The sequence below is a fragment of the Chiloscyllium punctatum genome, chromosome 1, assembly GCF_047496795.1.
Source record: "Chiloscyllium punctatum isolate Juve2018m chromosome 1, sChiPun1.3, whole genome shotgun sequence".
NCBI lineage: Eukaryota > Metazoa > Chordata > Chondrichthyes > Orectolobiformes > Hemiscylliidae > Chiloscyllium > Chiloscyllium punctatum.
The window spans coordinates 136,229,722-136,244,891 of record NC_092739.1 but is presented as its reverse complement, the minus strand read 5'-3'; the positions used below and the strand labels follow the sequence as shown (position 1 = coordinate 136,244,891).

General features: G+C 41.3%; 1 protein-coding gene across 6 annotated transcripts in view; it reads right to left on the bottom strand.

Moving 5' to 3' along the window:
• The window catches only part of skor2 (SKI family transcriptional corepressor 2), a 108,889-nt gene that overhangs the window by 39,319 nt on the left and 54,400 nt on the right, over positions 1-15,170 (bottom strand). For 5 of the 6 annotated variants that reach the window (XM_072574918.1, XM_072574900.1, XM_072574921.1 and 2 more), the window contains 2 exons: positions 14,394-14,492; positions 13,808-13,875 (listed from right to left, as the gene is read on the bottom strand). In XM_072574918.1, coding sequence (XP_072431019.1) covers positions 13,808-13,875; positions 14,394-14,492 — 167 coding nt within the window. The remainder of the gene's footprint in view (positions 1-13,807; positions 13,876-14,393; positions 14,493-15,170) is intronic. The other variant, XM_072574922.1, reaches the window with a different exon arrangement.

The window sequence follows — 15,170 nt, the reverse complement described above, 5'->3', positions numbered from 1 at the left end:
TACATCAGTTGGAAAATTGGGTGGAGAAATGGCAGATGAAGTTTAATCTGGATAAGTGTGAGGTGATGCATTTGGGAGATCAAATGGCAAGAGGAAAGTACACAGTAAATGGCAGGACCCTTAGCAGCATTGATACACAGAGGGATCTTGGGATGCAAGTCCATAGCTCCCTGAAAGTGGCAGCACAAGTAGATAATGTGATAAAGAAGGTGTACAGCATGCTTGCTTTTATCAGTAAGGGCACTGAGTTTAAAAGTTATCAAGTCATATTGATGAATAAAACTTTGGTTAGGTCATTTTTGGAGTTTTGTGTACAGTTCTGGTTGCCACACAACAGGAAGGATGTGGAGACTTTGAAGAGGGTGCAAAAGAGGTTTACTGGGTGTTGCCTGGATTGGAGTGTTGTATAAGGAGAGGTTAGACAAACTTGGATTATTTTTGTTGGAGTGTCAGTGGCTGGGAGACCACTTATTAGAAGTATATAAAATTATGAGAGGCATCGATAGTCAGAGTCTCTTTCTCAGATTGGAAATTTCAAGTACTAGGGTGCATAGGTTTAAGTTGAGAGCTGGAAAGTTTAAAGGAGATGTTGAAAGACAGGTTTTGTATCCTGAGGGTGGTAAGTTGTTAGAACATGCTGCCAGGAAAGGTAATAGAAACAGATGTGATCACAATGTTTAAGAGACATTTAGACAGACGTATGAAAAAGCATGGTATAGGAGGATATCGACCATCTGTAGGCAGATGGGATAGGTTTAAAATGACATCATGGTCGGCACAGACATGGTGGGCTGAAGAGCCTGTTCCTGGGTTGTACTAATCTATGTTCATTCTCGTAAACCTCTTCTGTAGTCTCTCCAATGCCCTTAACATTTTTCCTGAAGTGTGGCATCCAGAACTGGAGGCAATATTCCAGCTGAGGTCTAGCTATTATCTAATGCAAGTTTAACAAAATATCTGATTTTGTGCTCCATACCCATATTAATAATGCTGAGGTCACAATATGCTTTATTAACTGCTTGCTCAACTTATCTTGTCACCTTTATTGATTTATACATTCTTACACACCTTCGAATGGGAGTCAATGGCCTAGTGGCATTCTTGCTCGATTATTAATCCAGAAACTCAGCTAATGTTCTGGGGTCCTGGGTTTAAGTCCCTGGATGGCAGATGGTGGATGCTGAATTCATTAAAAATCTGGAATTAACAATCTAATGATGACCGTAAAACCATTGTCAATTGTTGGAAAAGTCCAGCTGGTTCACTAATGTCCTTTAGGGAAGGAAACTGTCATCCTTACCTGGTCTGGCCTACACATGACTCCAGACCCACAGCAATGTGATTGACTGTTAACTGCACTCTGGCCAATTAGAGATGGTCAATAAATGCTGGCCTGGCCATTGCCACCCACTTCCCATGCATGAATAAAACAAAACACTTCTGCACCTGCACTCCTTGTAGGATTGTACCTTTTATTTCATACTGTCTCTCTATATTCTTCAAACCAAAATGCAACACACTTCTCCACATTAAACTTCATCTGGTATCTATTCTCCTACATCCTTCTCACATTGCTTCCAAGTTGTGAATTATCTGCAAAATTTGTAATTGTGCCCTATACTCCAAGACTCAATCATAGACAGGTATTAGGAAAGGCAAAGGTTCTAACACTGACCCTCCATTAAACTCCAGTCCAAGTATTCCACCAGCCTGAAAAACATCCATCATTCTTTGCTCCCTGTATTCTATCCACGTTGCTGCTGTACCTTTTATTTCATGAGCTCTAACTTTGCTCAAAAGCCTGTTTTGCGACACCATTAGAACTTCTTTAGGGAAGTCCATGTACACCATAAGACCATAAGAAATAGGAATGGGTTGTTTGGCCCTCAACGCCTGCTCCATCACTCAATAGGATCGTGGCTGATCTGACATTCCTCATGTCCACTTCTGTGTTTTTTCCATAACCCTTGACTCCCCTATTGATCAAAATCTAAGCCTTAAAAACACAAAGACTCTATCACCACAACTCTCTTTAGCAAAGAGTTCCAAAGAATCACAACCCTCTGAGAGAAGAAATTCCTCCTCATCTCAGTCTTAAATTGATACCCCTTTATTCTGCAGCTACACAGTCTGGCACTAGTCTCTCCCATGAGGGGGTAACTACATTTACCCTGTCAAGCTCCTTAAGAAGCCAAAGAGAAAGTGAGGACTGCAGATGCTGGAGATCAGAGTCGCGAATGTAGTGCTGGAAAAGCGCAGCAGGTTAGTCAGCATTCAAGGAGCAGGAGAATCGATGTTTCGGGCATAATCCCTTCATCAGGAAGGGCTTATGCCTGAAACATCGATTCTCCTGCTCCTCAGATGCTGCCTAACCTGCTGTGCTTTTCCAGCACTACATTCTCAACTCCTTAAGAATTCTCTACGGGGTTTAATGAAATGACCTCTAATTCTTCTCAACTTCAGTGAGTAGAGTCCTAACCTGTTTAGTCTTTCTCATAAGACAATCCCTCCATACCAAGGATCATCTTAGTGAACATTCTTTGAACTGTCTCCAATGAAATTATATATATCCTTAAATAAGGACACCAAAACTGCTCACAATAGTCCAGATGTGTTCCCACCAGCTCCTTGTACAGTTGCAGTAAGACTTTCCTACACTTATACTCCACCCAATTGAAATAAAGGCGAACATTCCATTAACATTCCTGATTACCTGCTGTACCTGTGTGCTGGCTTTCTGTGTTTTGTGCACAAGGACCCCCAACTCCCTTTGTGCTGCAGCTTTTTGCAATTTTTTCTCCTGTAAATAATATTCTGTTCCCTTCCAACCTGAACATTAACAGCCCTCATCAACCCTCTCTGCTACCTCTCTCAAAAAGCTTCAGCAAGTTAGTTAAGTATGATTCGCCCTTAACAAATTCATACTGACCATAAAGCTTCACCAATGTTCTACAATCATAGGATCAGGAGTAGGCCATTCAGCCCTCAAGCCATTCAATGAGATCATGTCTGATCTGTGGACTCACTCCATATATCTGCCTTTAGCCCCTATCCCTTAATACCTCTGGTTAACAAAAAAAAACTATCTCAGACTTGAAACTAAAAACTGATCCTGCATCTACTGCCACTTATGGATGTGAGTTCCAAACATTTGCCATTCTTTGTGTTTAGAAATGTTTTCTAACATCTCCGAAATGTTTGGCCCTGATTTTCAGACTATGGCCCCTGGTTCTAGAATCCCCAAACAGTGGAAATGGTTTATCTTTCTCTACCCTGTCTTATCCTGTTGAAGACTTTGATCAGTCACCCCTCAACTGCCTAAATTCTAGAGAAAACAGACCTAAGTTGTACAATTTCTCCTCATAACTTAACCCCTGCAGACCAGGTATCATGTTTGTAAAACCCATGTTGTACTTCCTTATGAAACATCCATTTATCTATAACAACTTACGTGAGTGGCCTTTTAAGAAATTATTTTCCTTTCCCAATATATACATTTTGGATGATACCAAAATAAACAGTAGTTTCAAGGGGAAACTTTAAGAGCCAATGTTTCAATTTAAATACTTATATGGCAACTCACCACAACTTCTCAACAGCTATTACTGGTGGGTAATGAATGCTGGCCTGGCCAGCAACACCTACCTCCTGAAAAAAGATAAATAAAACTTGTGATTCACACATTTTTAGCCATTAGGATGGACAATAAGGGGACTTTCAAGTTACAAGGTATTTGATTCCTATACTGTATAGGGTATTTCCTTTCCTTTAATAGAATTGTGGGATTACCACTAGAGGGAGATATTTACTTTCCTTCCTGGGAGCTTTTAAATTACAAATGTAATTTACCTTTCTATAAGAGTACCCACACTCATTATCTCGGGGTACCTTTACAAAGCACTGGAAAAAAAGCGTGACTACAAATCAGGAGTGAGAAAGAGGCAACTGAAGAAGTGATGTGTTGCCTTTCACAATTGCCTTCACTGATAATGAAGTATTTTTGCAGCCAATTTGAGCACTGCAAAATCCCACAAACAACAATGCGATAAGGACCAAATAATCTATTTTTAGTGACTTTAATTCAAATATTGTTCCCATCTCCAGGAATAACTCATCTGCTTTTTTTTGACATAGTGCCATTGGATCTTTCACTGCTCCCTTACATTAAATGGTTTGGCCATGCTAAATTGTCCATTGTGTCCAAGGATGCGCAGGTTAAATGGACTAGCCATGGAAAATGCAGGGTTACAGGGATAGGGTAGGGGAGTGGGTCTGGGTGATATGCTCATTGGAAGATTGGTGAAAACTCGATGAGTTGGAGGGCCTGCTTCCACACCATAAGGATTCTATAATTCTACCTAAGAGGACAAGTGATGTTAAATTAGTTGTTAATTTCAGATCTGAGATAGATAAATTGTTGTTAAGTAAAAATATTAAGGGTTATGGAGTGAGGCCACGGACCATCAATGATCTAACTGAATGGTGGAACAGGTTTGAAGCGTTGAATAGCCTACTCCTGTCTTATGTTGTTATTTCCTATTTTAGACAAAAACTTGGTTTGTCATCTCTGGAAGTGCAGCGCTCCTTCGGTACTGCACTGGGTTATCTGTGTAGTCCTTTGTACTCAAGTGTCTAGATAGGACTGAAACCTACAGATTTCTGATTCAGAGTCAAGAATGCTTCTTCTCACTGAGTCACACTGACATAACTGGAAGACAGTTGTTTGGGAGCAGACTGATACACAGCTTTTCGTAGAGAGAGAGATCATATGGCAAAAAACGTTGAGGTGGTGATCCTAGAGGCTGTGAGAAGAAATAGCTAACAGTGAGGGAAAGAAATGAGTGAGCCATCAAAGTAATCTAGTGATATTGAGATGGAAGGGGGTGTGATGCCATGCAGGGGATATGAGGTTAGAACAAGAGTCATAAAAGCAGTTCTATAGAGCATGGCAAGCCAATGGAAGTTAGCATAGATGAAGTGATGGGGGGTGGGGTGGGGGGGGTGGGCGCAGAGGTGATGCAGACCTTATTGTGCACTGTAGGATAACAACACAAGCTACAACATACCAGAAGAATTATAGTTTGTGGGGCACAGAAGCATGGAAGCTGCTAAAGTATTACTAGCCTTCAGGTGGTTCAGCTTCAGAGTGAAGGTAAGAATCAGCATGTCCAGGGTCTGCACATTAAGATTTAGCCTGAGGCCACAGAGATGAGAGATTGATGAGTTGGTCACATAAAATATCTGAAGGAGCCAAAAGGATAACTTCGATTTTAGTTGCAGAAATATTTGGCTTATCAGGTCTTGATGTCGGGTTTACAGGGCTAATTTCAAACCTGGTGAATATGAGATGTATCAGTGATGAGAATAGGTCTTGAAGCTCTAATAAGCTCTCATTTGTCTCATAAACCAAATTCTGCAAACTCAAGATCCAACTATATTTAATTATCTCCTGTGGTCATTTCACCTAGCCAACTATTCTAAAACTCTTTGGGTAAATATATTCTTCCTAATATCTTGAAGTGAGATACCGTGGATTCTGGAATGTAGATTTCTGATCAAACCCAAGGAGCAAAACAGACAGCATTGAAAATTAACAAGGCAGAAGACATAAACAGAAATCCCACTGAAGCGAAGGGTCAAACTTCCTTAAGGTTCTGATAACAGAGCACAGACCTGAACCTGTTTCACTTTACACAGGTGTTGCCAAACCTGCTGAGTATCTCCAGCAATTTTTGTTCTAACTTGCAAATATACCACCTTCTTTTGAAGCAATACTTAGGATTTACCCAAACCTGTACCTTTTGATAAAAGAGTGAATATTATTTTCGTAGCAGTATTCCTGTCTCTGGTTCAGAGGAGTTAAATTTGGGTTGCAGTCCAGACAGCTCCAGCAAGCAGAGTGCCAGTGCTGGACATTGGCTTGATAACCAGTGAGGGCATTTCTGTCTGATGGGTGTGAATGGTTCCAACGTAAGAAAGCTCCTGAACTACATTTGAGGAAAAGTATTCAGACATGAAAAGGAAGGTAATGGAAAGAACCCTCAGGCACTTGTCCCCAGCAAGTGAATCCCAAGTCTGAAACACAGGCTATTTGAATGTATATTAATAATCACAGGTAGATAGAGACAACATAGCTAAATTTACTGAGGCAGATGAATTTGTGATTAGATACAGAGATATAGAATGCAAATGGAAATGGTTGTAGATTATTTAAAACCTAGAAAATCTGTAAGAAGAATGGGATGAGAGGAGTAAAGGCTAGTATTAGCATCAATAAAATGGAATTGTTTCAGCACAATCAACAAGAAAAGTGGGCTCATGGCAATGTCTGCTGAGAACCTTAAGCCCTCCGGGTTGGGTAGCAACATTCCATAAACTAAAGCTCTCATTGTTCATGATAATACCTCATGGACTAGTTGCAGATGGTTGGGGGAATCCATTGAGAATGGGACGTTACTGTGCAGGGTTTTATTTTTGGGAACTCTTCAGCTATACCTATTCTGGGAATGCTTGATATTGATAGCCAGTGACAGAATGGAAATGAAAGGAAACTGTTTTCAATTCCTCCACACAAATGTTTCACTTTGAAGTTTCACTTTAAAAATATGAGAAAGTTACCACAAGATAAATTTTCTCAGAAGTGTACTCCCACCAATGAGCCTCACTCATTGGCAGAATATATTACAGATTGTAATAACATTTTCCACAATTTCCCAATACATTGCTCAATTCAGTGAGACTGTGCACTAAAGTGTGTCTTCATAACATTTAATTTAATACCAGCTGTCTTAATATACAGTAACTGAAGAGGACCAAAATTGGAACATTGGTGTGGCTAGTGTCATATGTGGAGACAAAACTGATAATGGAAATAAATAAAAGAGAGACTAACTTGGATTTGTAATGCTCCTTCTGCAGTGCCCAGATGCCCCAAAGTACTTTATAGCCAATGAGGCCTCTTGCTGAGATATTTGTGTCATTGATAGTCACAGGTGAGGTGCCAGAAGACTGGAGGTTAGCTAAGGAAAGGTGATAAGGACAAGCCAGGGAACTATAGACCAGTGAGCCTGACGTCGGTGGTGGGCAAGTTGTTGGAGGGAATCCTGAGGGACAGGATGTACATGTATTTGAAAAGGCAAGGACTGATTAGGGATAGTCAACATGGCTTTGTGCGTGGGAAATCATGTCTCACAAACTTGATTGAGTTTTTTGAAGAAGTAACAAAGAGGATTGATAAGGGCAGAGCGGTAGATGTGATCTACATGGACTTCAGTAAGGTGTTCGACAACGTTCCCCATGGGAGATTGATTAGCAAGGTTAGATCTCATGGAATAAAAGGAGAACTAGCCATTTGGAGACAGAACTGGCTCAAAGGTAGAAGACAGAGGGTAGTGGTGGGGGGGTTGTTTTTCAGACTGGAGGCCTGTGACCAGTGGAGTATCACAAGGATCGGTGCTGGGTCCAATACTTTTCATCATGTATTTAAATGATTTGGATCTGAGCACAAGAGGTATAGTTAGTAAGTTTGCAGATGACACCAAAACTGGAGGTGTGGTGGACAGCGAAGAAGGTCATCTCATATTACAAAGGGATCTTGATCAGATGGGCCAATGTGCTGAGAAGTGGAAGATGGAGTTTAATTCAGATAAATGCAAGATGCTACATTTTGGGAAAACAAATCTTAGAAGAACGTATACACTTTATGGTAAGGTACTAGGGAGTGTTGCTGAACAAAGAGACCTTGGAGTGCAGGTTCATAGCTCCTTGAAAGTGGAGTTGCAGGTAGATAGGATAATGAATAAGGCGTTAGGTATTCTTTCTTTTATTAGTCAGAGTATTGAGTACAGGTCTTGGGAGGTCACGTTTGCGGCTGTACAGGATATTGGTTAGGCAGCTTTTGGAATACTGCATGCAATTCTGGTCTTCTCCCTATCAGAAAGATGTTGTGAAACTTAAATGGGTTCAGAAAAGATTTGCAAGGATTTTACCAGGGTTGGAGGATTTGAGCTATAGGGAGAGGTTGAATAGGCTGGGGCTGTTTTCCCTGGAGCATTGGAGGTTGAGGGGAGACCTTATAGAGGTTTATCAAATCATGAGGGACATGGATAGGGTAAATAGACAAAGTCTTTTCCCTGGGGTCGGGGAGTCCAGAACTAGAGGGCATAGGTTTAAGGTGAGAGGGGAAAGATATAAAAGAGACCTAAGGGGCAACATTTACACAAAGAGGGTGGTGTGTATATGGAATGAGCTGCCAGAGGAAGTGGTGAAAGATAGTCCAATTGCAACATTTAAAAGGCATCTGGATGGGTATATAGAATAGGAAGGGTTTGGAGGGACACGAGCCAGGTATTGGCAGGTGGGTCTAGATTGGATTGGGATATCTGGTCGGCATGGACGAATTGGACAGAAGAGTCTGTTTCCTTACTGTACATCTCTATGATTCTCTGACTCTAAGTCTTTTTTTTAAATAAGTCTGTTTTAATATAGCAATAGCTCTGTCATTCATTAAACTGATATGTCAATGTGATGCATTTAGAAAATATTGCAGCTGTTACACTGACTGGTATGACAAAGGACCATGTATGTATTTTGTTAGAAGGAGAATTACTGATCCTGGTTAGGCAACTGATAGACGAAATAGGCAGATACTGAGACAAATAAAATGAACAGAGGAGCTGAGCAGGGCTAACAATAATAAACTATGAGCAAGGGCACAATATGGCAGAGAACTTCTCATTAACCTTTTCCGTGTCGACACAAAGAGCTTAAGGGGAATAATAGCATCTTTCAAAATCAGGAACATTCTATTTTCAAAAAAAAAGTAGATCAGCAATGTTTCTAATCCAACGGAAGGACAAATGAACAAGATCACCAACATCTGGAGGTTTCATTATGACAAGGGAAGGAGATCTAGGTTATGTTCTAATATCCAAGCTGAACAGTATTATGTACAGGATCACATCATACCAATTTGTGTCACATATGATAATGAATTTTATATTAAGTTGGTTATGAGGATGCTGTTAAGAATGTGCTAAATAAGGGACAACCTCATTTAGTTGGGAGTGGATAACACATCAGATAAAACATGGCTTGAAGTATATTACTAAAAGGAGAAAGTGAGGACTGCAGATGCTGCAGATCAGAGCTGAAAATGTGTTGCTGGAAAAGCGCAGCAGGTCAGGCAGCATCCAAGGAACAGGAAAATCGATGTTTCGGGCATAAGCCCTTCTTCAGGAATGAGGAAAGTGTGTCCAGCAGGCTAAGATAAAAGGTAGGGAGGAGGGACTTGGGGGAGGGGCGTTGGAAATCGATAGGTGGAAGGAGGTCAAGGTGAGGGTGATAGGCCGGAGTGGGATGGGGGCGGAGAGGTCAGGAAGAAGATTGCAGGTTAGGAAGGCGGTGCTGAGTTCGAGGGATTTGACTGAGACAAGGTGGGGGGAGGGGAAATGAGGAAACTGGAGAAATCTGAGTTCATCCCTTGTGGTTGGAGGGTTCCTAGGCGGAAGATGAGGCTTCTTGCGGAACATTTCAGAGAACACCTCTGGGACACCTGGACCAACCAACCCAACCACCCCGTAGCTCAACACTTCAACTCCCCCTCCCACTCCACCAAGGACATGCAGGTCCTTGGACTCCTCCATCCCCAGACCATAACAACACAACGGTTGGAGGAAGAGCGCCTCATCTTCCGCCTAGGAACCCTCCAACCACAAGGGATGAACTCAGATTTCTCCAGTTTCATTTCCCCTCCCCCCACCTTGTCTCAGTCAAATCCCTCGAACTCAGCACCGCCTTCCTAACCTGCAATCTTCTTCCTGACCTCTCTGCCCCCACCCCACTCCAGCCTATCACCCTCACCTTGACCTCCTTCCACCTATCGCATTTCCAATGCCCCTCCCCCAAGTCCCTCCTCCCTACCTTTTATCTTAGCCTGCTGAACACACTTGCCTCATTCCTGAAGAAGGGCTTATGCCCGAAACGTCAATTCGCCTGTTCCTTGGATGCTGCCTGACCTGCTGCGCTTTTCCAGCAACACATTTTCAGCTACTAAAAGGATAAGACATGTTTTGAAGAATTTCGCCTGTAGACCAGAACATGTTATGGATGGGAGAACTTATACTGGAGTATGATAACAATAGGTTAGCAACAGTCTGGTAGTATTACATATAGTTTCAAACATAGGCTAGCGTGTGTAAGAGAAAGGAGGATGTGTGGCTTGTGATGTGTTAAAATAGACTAATATATAATGCATATAAGCAAATCTTAGCAGGACTTATACACTTAATGGTAAGGTCCTTGGGAGTGTTGTTGAACAAAGAGACCTTGGAGTGCTCCTTGAAAGTGGAGTCGCAGGTAGATAGGATAGTGAAGAAGGCATTTGGTATGCTTTCCTTTATTGGTCGGAGTATTGAGTACAGGAGTTGGGAGGTCATGTTGCGGCTGTACAGGACATTGGTTAGGCCACTGTTGGAATATTGCGTGCAATTCTGGTCTTCTTCCTATATGAAAGATGTTGTGAAACTTGAAAGGGTTCAGAAAAGATTTATAAGGATGTTGCCAGGGTTGGAGGATCTTAGCTAGGGAGAGGCTGAACAGGCTGGGGCTGTTTTCCCTGGAGCGTCGGAGGCTGAGGCATGACCTTATAGAGGTTTACAAAATTATGAGGGGCATGGATAGGATAAATAGAGTAAGTCTTTTCCCTGGGGTCGGGGAGTCCAGAACTAGAGGGCATAGGTTTAGGGTGAGAGGGGAAAGATATAAAAGAGACCTAAGGGGCAATTTTTTCATGCAGAGGGTGGTATGTGTATGGAATGAGCTGCCAGAGGATGGGTGGAGGCTGGTACAATTGCAACATTTAAGAGGCATTTGGATGGGTATATGAATAGGAAAGGTTTGGAGGGATATAGGCTGGGTGCTGGCAGGTGTGACTAGATTGGGTTGGGATATCTGGTCTGCATGGACGAGTTGGACCGAAGGGTCTGTTTCCATGCTGTACATCTCTATGACTCTATGTTACAAAGTCTATGTAACATGCTTATTCTTATTTGATTATGCCATGAGTTATAAGCACTGCCTTTATTCTGGATTACATTTTACAACATTTAACAATGAATATTAATGTACATTCCACTGGATGGAAGGGAAAGAGATAGAAGCCAAATCTGATTGCTCTCACTTCTTCACATTGGCACATTCTACACTATAGGCGACTGGACAATGGTGACATTTCTAGCTGATGTTTCTTTCCCACATTCCTAAAATTGACCACCCTGATGTAGCTAAATTAGTGTATACAAAGGATTAACAGCACAACTAATTCAGTAAGATAACCACCAAGGTAATCAGGCAGAATCAACATGGTTTTGTCAAAGGAAAATCATTTTTAACTAATTTATTGAAGTTCTTTCAAAAAGTTACCAGTTCTGTAGATAAAGCACAACTAGTGGATATATTTACTTAGATATCCAGAAATTATTTGATAAGGTGTCACATCAAAGATTATTGCAGAAAATAAAAGCTCATGGTATTGGTGGTAACATATTGGCATGTATTGAAGATTGGCTGGTTAATAGAAAGCAGAGAGTTAGAATACGTGGGTCTTTTTCAGACTGGCAGGATTATATAAATATTGTGCCACAGGAGTTGGTGCTTGGACCTCAACCTCTTATAATTTATACAAATTATTTGGATGAAAGGATAAAATATATGGTGGCTAAATTTGCTGATGGCACAAAGATAGCTAGGAAAGTCAGTTGTGAAGATGATATAAGGAGTCTACTAAGGTATTACAGATAGGGTAAGTGAGTTGACAAGATCTGGTAAATGGAATGCAATGTGGCAAAGTGTGAAATTGTCCATTTTGGCAGAAAGAACAAAAAAAGCATAAAAGCAAAATATTGTGTGTGCTGGAACAAACACTGAAAATATTGTAGAAACTCACCAGGTTGATCTGCATCTGTGGAGAAAGAAACAGAGCAAGAAAGAAGCATATAATCTAAATGATGAGACGTTTCAGAGCTCTGAGATGCAAAGAGATCTGAGTGCCCTAGTGTATGAATTGCAGATGGTTAGTATGCAAGAACAGCAAATAATCAGGGAAATCAATAGAATGTTATGTTTTATTGTGAGGGGAATTGAGTGCAAGAATAGGGAGGTCATGCTTCAGTTATATCGAGCATTGATGAGACTACATTTGGAATACTGTGCAGTGCTGGTCACCATACTTAGGTAAGAATGTTAATCTGTTGGAAGCAGTTCATAGAAGTTAATATCTGGAATGAGCAGATTGCCTTATGAGGAAGTGCTAGACAGACTATAGCTGTATCCTTTGGAGTCTAGAAGAGTCGGAGGTGACTTCATTGAAACCTATGAGGTCCTGAGGAAACTTGCCTGGATGGATATTGAAAGCAGATTCTGGATTAGTGGTGCTGGAAGAGCACAGCAATTCAGGCAGCATCTGAGGAGCAGTAAAATCGACGTTTCGGGCAAAAGCCCTTCATCAGGAATAAAGGCAGAGAGCCTGAAGCGTGGAGAGATAAGCTAGAAGAGGGTGGAGGTGGGGAGAAAGTAGCATAGAGTACAATAGGTGAGTGGGGGAAGGTATGAAGGTCAGGGAGGAGGGTGGAGTGGATAGGTGGAAAAGAAGATAGGCAGGTAGGACAGTGCTGAGCTGGAAGTTTGGAACTAGGGTGAGGTGGGGAAGGGGAAATGAGGAAAGTGTTGAAGTCCACATTGATGCCCTGGGGTTGAAGTGTTCCGAGGCGAAAGATGAGGCGTTCTTCCTCCAGGTGTCTGGTGGTGAGGGAGTGGCGGTGAAGGAGGCCCAGGACCTCCATGTCCTCGGCAGGGTGGGAGGGGGAGTTGAAATGTTGGGCCACAGGGCGGTGTGGTTGATTGGTGCGGGTGTCCCGGAGATGTTCCCTAAAGCGCTCTGCTAGGAGGCGTCCAGTCTCTCCAATGTAGAGGAGACTGCATTGAGAGCAACGGATACAATAAATGATATTAGTGGATGTGCAGGTAAAACTTTGATGGATGTGGAAGGCTCCTTTAGGGCCTTGGATGGAGGTGAGGGATGAGGTGTGGGCACAGGTTTTGCAGTTCCTGTGGTGGCAGGGGAAGGCGCCAGGATGGGAGAATCTAGAACTAGAGGTCATAGTTAAAAAACAGAGGGTCACCCATTTAAGATAGAGATAAGGAAACTTATTTTCTCTCTCAGAGGAGTGTAAATAATTAGAATTGCCTTCCTCACAAGGTTGCAGGTGCAGTATTTTAAACTATTGTGAAGGCAAAGATAGATTCTTGATCACCATGAGGACGTGAGAGTTTTGGGGAATATGCAAGAGTATGCAAAAATGTAAAGTTGAGGGTAAAATCAGAAGTCAGAAGATCAGCCATGGTCTTATTGAGTGGGGGAACAGCCTCGAAGGGCTGAGTGGCCAGTCATGTTCCTTGTTGGTCTGTGTGCATGTGCACTGTGATATAATCCCTGTCCTCAGCTTCATTCTGCTAATATTACATAGGGAAGCAGGCAAAATTTGGACGATTTTTTTTCCCCAGTCTTTCCAAATCCCACTTTAAATATATCTGTCCTGAGAAAAAAGCCTTATTTTGGCCAGCCTAAAAGCAGAAGATAGTTTTGAAAATGAGTTTGTTGTTTGCTATTTTCGATGTCACTAAAGAGAGTTAGCTGCAAGTTGGTAATTAAATGGCCACGTATCCAAATGTTTTGAGCTGGCGAATGAATTCCTGAGACCAATACACAACCTTAATAAGCAGTGGAAGCATGTAAGAAATTCTGTCTCACCATCTGTAATTGCTGCACCATTTCCTCTCTGTAGGCGAGCTCCCGCTTCATCTGGTCCTGGAAGTTATCTGATCAATTCATGGATGAATAAACAGAAAACGTGGGTCAGATAAACTCGGATTTATAGAGGCGGCTATCAACTATATTTTACATTATCCAAACAGCTAACAAACCAAACTTCATTCTAATCATCGAAAATTATTTCCCTCGAGTTCAACAGTTTGACAGTTTGCTGTATGTCTTCACGCCGCACTAAGTTCGAGAATCACATTTTCACAGATTTTCAACAGTAACGTGCGGTGATAGCTCTCGTTATTTTTACAATTATAAATCGCTGCACAAACCGACCATTTACCTGCATGCAGTGCCCATACCAGGCAGTTTGTAATAAGAAATAGAGAGCCAGAACGATGCATCCTTAAGTTGATTAATGATTATCTTAAAGGGAGTTGCACGTTTTTTAAAAAAACAAGATATTGCGGATGTACTGTTGTAAACTGAACATGGTGTGTTTTTATTTTGCTGTGACTGCTACAACCGAGCTGAACACAATGCTAAAAAAAAGAGGAGAAAAATAATATCTTACTGACAACAGTGAAAGAAGCGTTACCCTTTAACGCCTGAAATTCCTGTTCTAATCTCCGCCTCAAGTCAATCTGCTCCAATAACACTTTCTGAAGTTCTTCTGGAAATAAAACACAACGGTGGATTTAAAGAATGCAAAACTATCTGGTCTTGATACCGATTTGTATAACCACCCCTTCTCCGGCGAAATTACACATTTAACCTGTCAAATCCTTATAATTTTAACCGGGCCGATGACATCTAGCAAATGTCTATAAATAGAGGGATAGGTTTCAATTCCTCGTCTGTGTATATCGATGCTACTCCACCAGAAACCCAAAGCTTTTTGTTATTTCTCACTGATATCCGGACTCGGATATTTCTGTGTTCACAGGTCTCTGTTTGTCTTTCTCCTTCATTCCTTATTTATCAAATCATTGATCTTAATCTCTTATCCTATTTATGTATCTAGTAATTATAATTTTATTTTGCATCTATCTATAATGACGGTGAACGACCTTCTGAATTGTAGAGTTAGGTTCCTTCTATTAACTTATCGGTTCAATTATTAATTTCCCCACCAAAAAAAAAGCACAAAACTCCATTTGTTATAAAACAAAACAATGCAATAACAAACATACAATAAAAACAGATTTATCCGGACTGTTGAAGTAATGTATAATGATATAAATTACTGTGATTCAGTAACATTCAGTGCATTTTACAGATATTTTAGTCACATGCAACACGTGGAGGTTTTTAAACATTGCTGTTCGGTAATGAAGAAGATGAAATAAAT